This window comes from Momordica charantia (genome assembly GCF_013281855.1).
Source record: "Momordica charantia cultivar OHB3-1 chromosome 1 unlocalized genomic scaffold, Mcharantia_2.0 BLBB01000001.1, whole genome shotgun sequence".
Lineage (NCBI taxonomy): Eukaryota > Viridiplantae > Streptophyta > Magnoliopsida > Cucurbitales > Cucurbitaceae > Momordica > Momordica charantia.
The window spans coordinates 1,008,556-1,019,017 of record NW_028275157.1 but is presented as its reverse complement, the minus strand read 5'-3'; the positions used below and the strand labels follow the sequence as shown (position 1 = coordinate 1,019,017).

The 10,462-nt window shown below is 35.1% G+C and overlaps 1 protein-coding gene across 4 annotated transcripts; it reads left to right on the top strand.

Annotated features, from left to right (window-relative positions):
* The first annotated feature begins 761 nt into the window (after positions 1-761).
* Positions 762-10,124, top strand: LOC111017818 (uncharacterized). 4 transcript variants are annotated; one of them, XM_022293697.2, is made up of 9 exons: positions 769-918; positions 2,355-2,412; positions 2,495-2,935; positions 4,275-4,385; positions 4,562-4,690; positions 8,311-8,543; positions 8,679-8,895; positions 9,170-9,310; positions 9,558-10,124. In XM_022293697.2, the coding sequence occupies exons 3-9, from the start codon at positions 2,518-2,520 to the stop codon at positions 9,827-9,829; spliced, it is 1,521 nt and encodes a 506-aa protein (XP_022149389.1). In that variant the 5' UTR covers positions 769-918; positions 2,355-2,412; positions 2,495-2,517; the 3' UTR covers positions 9,830-10,124. The 4 variants fall into 4 exon arrangements, with proteins under 4 accessions (XP_022149390.1, XP_022149387.1, XP_022149389.1 ...); XM_022293698.2 differs by lacking the exon at positions 2,355-2,412 and having other exon boundaries at positions 762-918; positions 9,197-9,310; XM_022293695.2 differs by lacking the exon at positions 2,355-2,412 and having other exon boundaries at positions 762-918.
* The last annotated feature ends 338 nt before the right edge of the window (positions 10,125-10,462 follow it).

The following is a 10,462-nucleotide window of genomic DNA, read 5'->3' as shown; positions in this document are numbered from 1 at the left end:
GTCAATTACCACTTAGCTACGCTCGCTTTGTAAGCTGTTCTCAAATATAATAGTCTTGTTGCTTTGCATATGCTTAAAAATCAAATAACTTCTTTACCATGGATAATTTAAAATGAAATATTATTTAATTTTATAAGTTCAAAATAAAATATCGTTTAGTCAGTTTGAATTTAGCTAATTTAAAATGGATTATTTTTTGTAATTTAAAAATGTTGTAAGTAGCATGGAAGAAGGTGATAGGGAGAAAATTTGTCTAAAAAGGCAAAAACAAGCCAAGGAAACAAAAACAAAAAAGAAAAATAAAATAATTTCTTTTTAAAAAATTAACCCATGGGTTATAATTTAGTACTCAGTGGTAGTTTGGAGTTCCAAAATCCACGAGCCAAACATGAGTTTGACTTTGGATGCCAAGGCGAAATTACCTCAAATGTAGGATTAATAACTTCTATTTTATTAAATTGAGAATATCATCAATTTTAACATTAAAAAAAATGATATTACTAGAGAATATTAAAAGATAAAAGAGATAAAAAAAATAATGTAATTGAAAAAAATTAGAGATTAAATAGAAAAACGTAAAAGAAAAATGCTCGACTCCTCGAGGTAAAGATCTAAACCTTGTCATCCACAGTTCCAAAATTGACGATTCTTTTTTTTTTTTTTTTTTAAAGTCTTTACTTTCGTAGCGGTAAGAATCCGAATATTTTGTACTAAAGAAGAAAAGAATCCGAATACTTTCAAAGTACAAACATAACAAAAACAGAGGGCATCGGCTTCCGAACTACAACCCAATCTTCCAGAAAGTACAGCACAGTCGCGTTCAGTTCCATCACTCTCTCTCCGTTTTCTCTATTTCGATTCGCCGGAGGGAGGAACGCTGCTTCAACTATTGCCATCTCTACCAAATCTTCACAAGGGGTAACTTTTATATATTCATCATTTCATTCTCATTTCTGTTTGTTGTTTGATTTCTCTCTCTACTACTCTACTGTTAACTATTTGGTTGAGGGTTCTGCACAAACAAAACTATGTAAGGGAGACTCTAATGGAGGTCATTTTTAATATCTTACCATGGTTTCAAAGCCAGATCTTACAGGCATTTAGAAACCCTAGAGTGAGGAAGGTCAAGGATTTCAGACCCATCACTCTGTTTATAAAATCTTTGCTAAGGTTTTGGCCAATAGATTTAGGAACATCCTTCCTAATATGATTTTATGTTCCCAAGGAGCCTTTATTGCTCTTGGATCTAGCTCGAGGCTGTTAAAGGTTTATAGAAAACAAGATGCAAACTTTTCATCGATGAATTGAGAGGAAAAAACTGTACAAAGGATGCAAACTCCAAAAAGGAGTGAAAAGGTCGGGGATATAAATGCATCCCAAGTTACACGAGTATCCGTGAAGAAATAATTAATGATCAATCCGATCTAGATTTCTTGGATGAGAAGAATATTTGATTATGGTCAAATCATAACTTCAAGAAAATAAGTATGACTGCATTGCCTCGATATTGAAAGAATCTTCTTAAGGCATTCATCTGTATTAAGGCTACTTTTGAGCAATGAGCCTAACCAAATAATTTTGGGGCTCTTTGATTTTCAAATAGCTCAAGACAAGTCTAATGGCCAAGATGAAGAATTAAATCTGGTTGGTATTGTTCATCCTCATTTCATTTTTTATTTTTATATACGGGTTGTTTCATTTAATTTATTGAAGTGGTTATTATTTGTGGCATTTCATTAATTTATTATGTATTTTTCATTAATTTATTAAATTGATACCTACTTGGTTATTTTCATAAAACAATTCTCACAACAAAATTTCTTAAGTTTTTCAAATCTTGGTTATTTTGCAGAATGCTCAGTCTTATTCTTGTTGCTTATTATTAAGGTTATTTGGATAGTTCTAAGAATTTTGTTGATTATAAAAATGAATGATATATTAGTTGATGATAAGTTCAATTTTAAGGAATTCGTAGAATGTTTTGTTCTTCATCTTCATTTTGTTTGTTTCTATTGATTTTGTTCATTTATAAAGTGACAATCACATTAATTGATCTAACCACGTACTGATTAATGAGATCAATGTTTCAGTTTAAGAATTTTAGTATCTCATAAATTGGAAACTATACATTCATTAAATTTAATAAACAATAGTAACTCAAAATCAATAGAACTGAATCATTAAGGTACTAAAAGTAAAAACTTTGTTTAAAGTTGGAGTCCCTGCGTCTTAAAAAAAATAAAATTCTAAATGAAGGGGGACCACTTTGGAGAGAGAAAATAGCATTTAAATCAAAAGTATGGAAAGAATATAAATTTATTTGTTTTCTTAATTCTTACTCAATTGAATTCCAGATTTGGGAACTGAACCAAGTTGAAGTTGGGGAGTAGAGTAAACATTGCTACTCGAAATGTAATGAATGGTCTTTGCATTCGATCGTCTTTTTGATTCTAGGTTCTCTTCTTTTTATCTGAGTAAGTATTTTTGGTTGAAGGTTATTCAATTACTAGACGAATCATGTACAAAAGCAAGCTTCAAGAGCTTTGTCATCGGAAATCATGCAAGTTACCGGAGTATTCCGTGTTTAAACAAGGTCAAGATCATGACCCGCGCTTTGAAGCCATAGTCACTGTCAATGACAAGGAATTTCGCTCTCAGACTCCTTGTAAGTCTTCTAAGCAAGCTCAAAACGAGGCTGCTAAACTTGCTTTTGACTTCTTCTCTCTTCCTTCCTCACCCTCTTGTCCCCAACCACAACCACAACCACAACCGCAACTGCAACCGCAACCACCATTGCAACCAAAGCAGCATCGACCCCAACCACTTTTTCCGATGTCATCTCCTCCGCCAGAACAACTTCATTGCATTTCACAATTTCCTCAGCCATCTCTCAGTATATCTTCTTTTCCACAACCATCCTTGCCTTCGCATTTGGGTAAGAATCGTTTTTACATTTTACATTGTGTATGTATGCAATTATTTTTTGATCTACTTGCTACTTTACGAGAACCTATTTGAAAGTTCCATGGTGTCAATTTGTTAAATATTTAAGAAGCAATCATTTAATGTTTAAGACTATAATAGTATAAGCCGTAAAGGGCAATCCTAGAACAATAAATGATTTGTCATTCAACCATAATTTTTCAAGATTTGAAAATAATGGAGGGCTTTGAGGACCAGGCGAAGAAAGTGGACTAGAGGACTCTGCATTGTTAATGGAAAACTTGGAGTTAAAATTCTCACCTCTAGAGGTACTTGCGAATGGGACCTCTTATCCCCTCTCTTGTTCACTATTGTTGATGATTTCTTTAGCCATTTCTATTGTTGAAAGCAGAGAGGATGGTTTTGTGGAGGGGTTTAAGATTAGTAATTTAGTATCTAGTTAATTCATGTCTCAACATTCAGTATGCAGGTAATATTGTGACTTTTAGCTAATATAGATGGGATCTTGGATAATTGGTGTTGGCTTCCCAAGGATTCAGGTTTCTTTATCAACATGTTCTATATTCTTTTTAATCGGGATTAACATTGAAGAAATTAAAGTTAGAAGACTAATTACTAGATTTGGCTGTGAGTTTGATGTTTTGCCCTTTTCTTACCTTGGTCTAACATTAGGTGGAAACGATAAATTACTTCACCTTTTGGGATCTAATCCTAGACAAGATAAGAGTAGTGGTAAACTTGCTAAATGTATTATTTTGAAGGGTGTTAGGTTAACCCTAGCTCAATCGGTTATGGTCAACATCCCAACCATTTTCTCTTCCTTGTTTAATGTTCCTGTCAAAGTTGGAAAATGATGGAAAATATTATTGAAGATTTTGTTTGGAGATTTTATCCGGCGAGAAGCTAACTTTGATCAAGGTTGTCATCTAATCAAGTGGAAGTGGAACGCCCTCCATATTATTTTAGTTCGTCTGGGAGGTGGAAAACTTGAGACAAATTTTGTTGGTGTGGTTTTGGAGATACATGAAAGGAGGAGGGTCCATGGAGAAAAGTTAGTTTGGGGAAGTTTGTTGTGGATCCCTTTGGTTGGCTCCCCAAGGAGGGAGGTTGCTATCATGGAGGTACTCTTTGGCCTTGGATTGTCAAATCCAAAGTCCTTTTTCATAACTGAACTTCTTTCGAAGTGTGCAAGAGAGATAGAATTTGTTTTTGGGACAATAATTTGTATTGTCTTGTATATTTCAATCACCAAAGGAGCTCATCCATAAAATTTTTGCTTCACAAGGATGTGGAATACTTAAAATTTTGGTGTCACTTTCTTTTTCTTGCAGGCACTTTTGATGCAAGAACTAAGCTGGACGACAAACTTTCTTCCCCATGGAGACCAGAAGCTAAGCTTGAGGTGGCAAATGAAACTTCTGAAATTGAGGAATCTACCAAAGGTCTTAAAAGTTGCATTAAGTGTTTAGTTTATCAAGCTTTTTAGTATTTATCTTCATGTCCTTGAAAATAATTGTTATCGTTTGTATTTGAGTCATAAAATTATTTTCTGATTGATTATGTTTGTGCTAGGATACTTATAGTTACATTTGTTAATGTGGTCTGATTCTTCTTATAGATTCTTCCGTCATGAATTATAATACGGATATCAAGTGTACTACTGAAGAGTCAGTCCAACCAAACGTACAAGATACCAATCAGTCTCCTGTGGATGATGACATCGACAAAGGATTCACTAAATTGACTGGTGAGAAAGGATTACGATTATTCTCCTTTACATTAATAAAGATTGCTTCAGTTTTATGTTATGGCATTGGGCACATATTGGTTTATTGGACCATGTTATGCATATGGTATGATTTACTTTATTTCCTTTACTAACTCTTTAAATGCTATATGATCAACAACTTCATGTCATTTGGAGGTAGATGCGAGTTTCTTATCTAAAAACATATTTGTGTAATACCAAAGTATGAAATATTATTAAAATTCTGAATGAATCTACAAAGGGAAGGACAAGGCCTTTTAAAGGCAAAATGGCTAACGGCTAGTTTAAGAAACAGAAATAACCGAAAACTAAAATCCTAACTACTAACTTCTTAACGGAATAGGCTACTTGAACCTAAATAGAAAATAAACTCTGTGATATTACATCAAATTCCCTCCCTCTAAATAGAAACTTGACCTTGAGTTTAAACAGCCAGCTGAAATGAGTCTGGGGCTTGGTACTCATAGATATTTGCTATGTTAAAAACTAGATGTATATTGATGTCATTGGGTAGATTAACTCTAATAGCATTGTCCCTATATTTCTTCAGGATTTCAAAAGGCCCAATCTTCTTGTCTTGGAGTTTATTATAAGTGCCTTTAGGGAACCAAGATTTCTTCAAATGGGCCATGACTAGGTTGCGCACCTCAAAAGTTTTGGAACGTCTATGGGAATTGGCATCTATCTTGTAATTAACTGTGGCCTTTGTGAGGTTGTCTACCACTTCTTTGTGTAATTCCACTTTAAGCCATCAGCCATGTATCATGAAAGTCACTATCATGTTCATAAGAGGCGGGGAGATGTTCTAATGCCACAATTTAGCCAGATATTAACGTTAGGAGGCTAGCTTATCGACTTAGGGTGTCGGCCACCTTATTAGTAACTCCCGCTTTGTGCTTGACAACAAAATCAAATTTTTGAATAAATGCAATCCAAGGGGCATGCATATGATTAATGGTTTTTTGTGTTTGGAGATATTTTAAAGTGAAATGATCAGTAAATAGGATAAATTCTTTGCCTATAAGATAATGTTCCCACTGTTTTAGAGCTCTAATTAAGGCATACAATTCCTGCTCATATGTGCACCATTTTTGTCTGGGTGGGGTTAATTTTTCGCTGAAATATTCAATGGGATGGTTCTTTTGAGATAGGACAGCCCCTATACCTATTCTTGAGGCGTCCACAGCCACTTCGAATGGTTGAGTAAAGTCTGGAAGACCAAGAACTGGGTGGTGCTAAGTTTCTTTTTAAGGATATTAAAACTCCTAAGTTGGTTGGTATCCCATTTAAATTGGCCTTTCTTTAATTCGGTTAGAGGCGTGGCTAGTGTGCTGAAGTGTCTCATGAATTTCCTATAAAAAGATGCTAGCCCTAAAAAACATTGAACATCTCTAACACTAGTAGGAATAGGCCATTGTTTAATAGCTGATATTTTGGATGGATCAACAGCAATTCCAAATTTGAGATGAATAAAAAAAACTTGGAAAAGTCGTGAATAAAAAAAATGCCTTATCAACAAAAATTTGAGATGCTAATAGCAAATAAAAGTACCACAAATCTCCTTTGGGTCTTTCTTTGGGTCATGATCCCATTTCTCTTTCTTGTCAGAATCTTGTTTGTAGAAGGTGCTAAAGCATTTAGTTTTTTGGAAGATGTTTTTAAAAAAGAGGCAAGTTGATTCTTATTTAGTTCGTATTCGGTGGTATCTTATTACAGCTTATATCTATCTTTAAGATTTCGTGTTCTATTTTAGTTTGGTTGGAGAAAGTGATGGGGTCTCTTTGTGGCAAGGCAAGGTGTGGGTTGCATCTGGTTAAATGAGAGAGGGTTGAGATAGCTTTGTTGATGAAATGGTTATGGAGGTTTTCCCAAGAAAGTGAAGCTTTATGGAGGAAGGTCATCTCTAGCATTTATGGAGTTGATCCTCATGGGTGGTTGCCTAAAGATTCCAAAGGTAAATCGAGAGGTAGACCTTGGTTTGACATTGCTAAACTTCCCCTCCCTTTATTAATCAGTTGGCCTTCAAAATAGGGAAAGGTAGCAGGATCAGATTTTGGCTTGATAAATGGAATGGAGAGGCAACCTTAGCAGAAGATTTCCCAGACTTGTATGCCATTTCCCTTAAAAAAGAAGCAGTGGTGGCAGATTGCTGGAGTAACGTCTATAAAACATGGGATCTAGGCTTTCGAAGAGGTTTATTTGATAGAGAATTGGAATGCTGGACGAGAATGGTTGAACGTTTGGAGGTTTTCGTGTTAGAAGAAGAATCAGATGCTGTTGTCTGGCCGCTGGAGTAGAATGGTCGTTTCACCACGAATTCAGCCTATATGAAATTAAGAGAAACCCCTCCCAAATTTAAGTCCTCCTTGATAACTTTCATTTGGAAGGACCCTATCCCGAAGAAAGTAAAGGTTTTCCTATGGTCTTTGGCTCACCGAGCGCTGAACACCCATGAGAAACTTCAAAGAAAATGCCCGAGATGGTCTTTGTCTCCGTCGGTTTGCTGTCTTTGCTGGAAAAGGGTAGAGACTTTGGATCATTTGTTTCTTCACTGCCCTTTTGTTTTAAAAGGTTGGCAGCTTCTATTTCAATGTTTTGACGTCCAATTACGTATGACTAAAGACGTGGAGAGCTGGTTATTAGAATGTTTTCACGGTTGGGATTTCAATGGAAAGGCTAGAGTTTTGTGGAGATGCACTTTCAGAGCTTTTCTTTGGAATGTTTGGATGGAAAGGAACAAACACTCCTTCTTGGGATTCTTTTTGCAATAGTGGGCAGGTTTTAGCTTCTTGGTGGTGCATTAGAAATTAGAAATTCTTCTATAATTACAGCCTCTCTCTGATTTTACAAAATTGGAGAGTTTTTTTGTTATTAGATTCTTTTTTGGAAGGGGCTGTCTTGGCCCCCCTCCTTTAGGCTGTTCCTGTTCTATTGTTCTTCTTATGAAAGTGTTTCTTATCCAAAAAAAAAAGAGATAGCTTATGAAAAGGAAGATTTGGAGTGGGGAGTTTAACCTTGGAAAATGAAGCTCCCTTGACCAAGTGTCTTTGCTGTTTTGGAGTATGCACTGCCTTTAATATATATTTTGTTTGAATTGGAGATGCTGATTCATTTGACACGGTCATTCTAGTATTAGTACGTATTCTAGGGTTACTTTCTCTACCATTCACTCTTTATTCCCTTAATTTCAAGGAGGAGACTAGGTGAAAGCTTGAGTTGTGGGTATTGATACAAATAGTCAATCAGTGTGAACCACCTTAAGGAGAGGGAAGAACTAGCAAGACTATATGATCAATTTCCCTAAACCATAATTGAGGCTATTAAGGGAGTTAGGGAGGTCAGATTAATTTGGTTGCATTTTTTTAGTTAGAATGGGGAACTGGGGACTAGTAAGGGGAGGAACTTCTGATTGGAAGCTAAAGACATCTATAATGCTTGGGAAAGTTATGTAACTAATTAGTATGACCAATTCTTGTTATTCTTTAGTTCTTCCATGTTTTTCTTAGTTTATCTTACATTGTCTCAAAATTTGGATTTCATACTATCCTTCTCATTTGTGAATTAATATCATAACTTGAGTTTTATTTTGACGCTCACAGGCATGCAACATTTGCACAAGAATCAATTGCAAAATTTTGCTCAGAAGAGAAACCTCACGTTACCTATATACACATGTGAACGTGATGGCCCACCTCATGCTAGTCGTTTCAGGTGCAAAGTGGAAATTGGTGGAAGAACTTATGAAAGTTCAGAACTTTTTGCTACATTGAAAGATGCTGAAAATGCAGTTGCAAAAGTTGCTTTGCTGTCATGTCAAGATGGAGCGCAAGAGGCTAGTATTCCAATCGATACTTTCATGAATAAAGCAAATAAGTTATTGACATGCTCATGTATACGATTTTTGCACAACTGAAATATCTACACTTTCTCACATATTTATATGTATATATATTTTTACAAATTTCAGAATCCTGGTCTTTACAAAAATTTCTTGCAAGAAATGGCCCAAAAAAGAGGTTTAGGATTACCAGCGTATAGTACATTGCAATCTGGTGAAGTTCATGCACCGATTTTTGTTTCAATTGTAAAAGTAGGAGAAGAAACTTTTGAAGGGCAACAATCGAGAACTAAGAAACAAGCTGAGATGAGTGCAGCGAAAGTTGCTTATATTTCTCTAAAAGAGGGTAAGTGTTATTGGCTACAGTATTTATAGTAGGTATTTTAATTGATTGTTTATGGTTTGGTTTCTAATATGACTTTTAATAACTTAAACATGCATATTTATTTATTTTATGGGATTTGAATGTCCAATTTATTATAAGTTGATGCCATGGTGGTTCTTGAGAGTCATGACTAAAGCATCATATCTAAGAGTGCTTCTTACATGTCTGGTAGTTATTTACTCAGTTAAAAAGCAAGTTTTCAATATTTACTATCATTTGTGCATTTATGATCTAGGCAAGAATCATTTGATTGCATCTCCAGGAGGACAAGCTTCTCAGGTCGAAGTCGTCTCTTCTAGCTCGCAATCCAACGTCAGCACGAATATGGAACTAGTGAGATCCAGTCCTTCAATTGAGAAACAACCTAATGACGGAGGTGACTTGTCCTCTCACATTATTACATTTTATGTGCTTTTACTTGGCTATTACATGTATTTCCATCCATTTCTGATGCATGACACATCGACAGCTTGTATAAAAAAATTTCCGAACAGCATAAATTCATGCATAAACCCTTATCCAAACTTGGTATATAAAACTTGTTCAAACATGTTATACATTTCATCCTCTTATTCCATTTAGAAATTTGTTGTGCTGGTAATACTCTTATATTCAATGTTCAGGGCCTTGTAGCATCTCAACAAGAAAGAGAGCTCCATCTTGTGACCTTGGTTCTGAAGTTCAAAACGTTGCTCAACATGATGTTCCTTCTGAGAGCAACAACTATGTTTTGAATTTAATCTCCAAGCTAGAAGCTGGGAAGAGTTCATCTTCCAAAAGGATTTTTGTATGTCCCCGCGAACCGAATATGAAATTTCCCCAGGACAGCACCATATTATCAATGAGTGATGACAAATGGGTTGCGTTCTCACTATCGAATGAAGCTAGTCAGTAGAAATCGCTGTGAGTAACTTTTTGAATTGTAGTGCATTGACTCCTAACATCAAGATAGTTATATTTTGTGTGTATAGTCCGACTCGGATAGTTGATGGTGCATGCAATGTTTCAAAGGAGGTTTGGTTCGTCTTGTTGTCATTAGGTTCAATCCAAGTGATAAAAGAATTGGGATGAAGAGCTTGTACAAGTAGTTAGATGTGTGCACCTTGATCTTCAGTGTAGAAAAATTCTGTTGTATTGTAATGATCACTTATTTTGCTTTTAAATCTAATGTGTGGGAGATTGTTATTTCATGAGTTTTGCACCATGATCTTTTAAAGAGTATTCTTAGTACTGAGAAATTATTGAGGGATGACTTGTGGAAGGTGAGGGGAGGTGGGTCCAAACAAAAGACTTTATTTCCTTTTGGTTCAATAGTTGTAGGGTGGGAATCAAACTATGTCTTTTTTTTCATACTCGTGAGATGCTTGAGAGAGAGTTAATACTAATTTACAAGTAATTAAATAAAAGTACGATTTTGAGGAAGCTAGGTTATTTATTTTGATTTTTTTTAATCATATTGGGCTACAAATTTAATTTTGAATATTCAACAATTTGTTATTTTTTTAGAATTTGTCGATAGTTTTTCTAA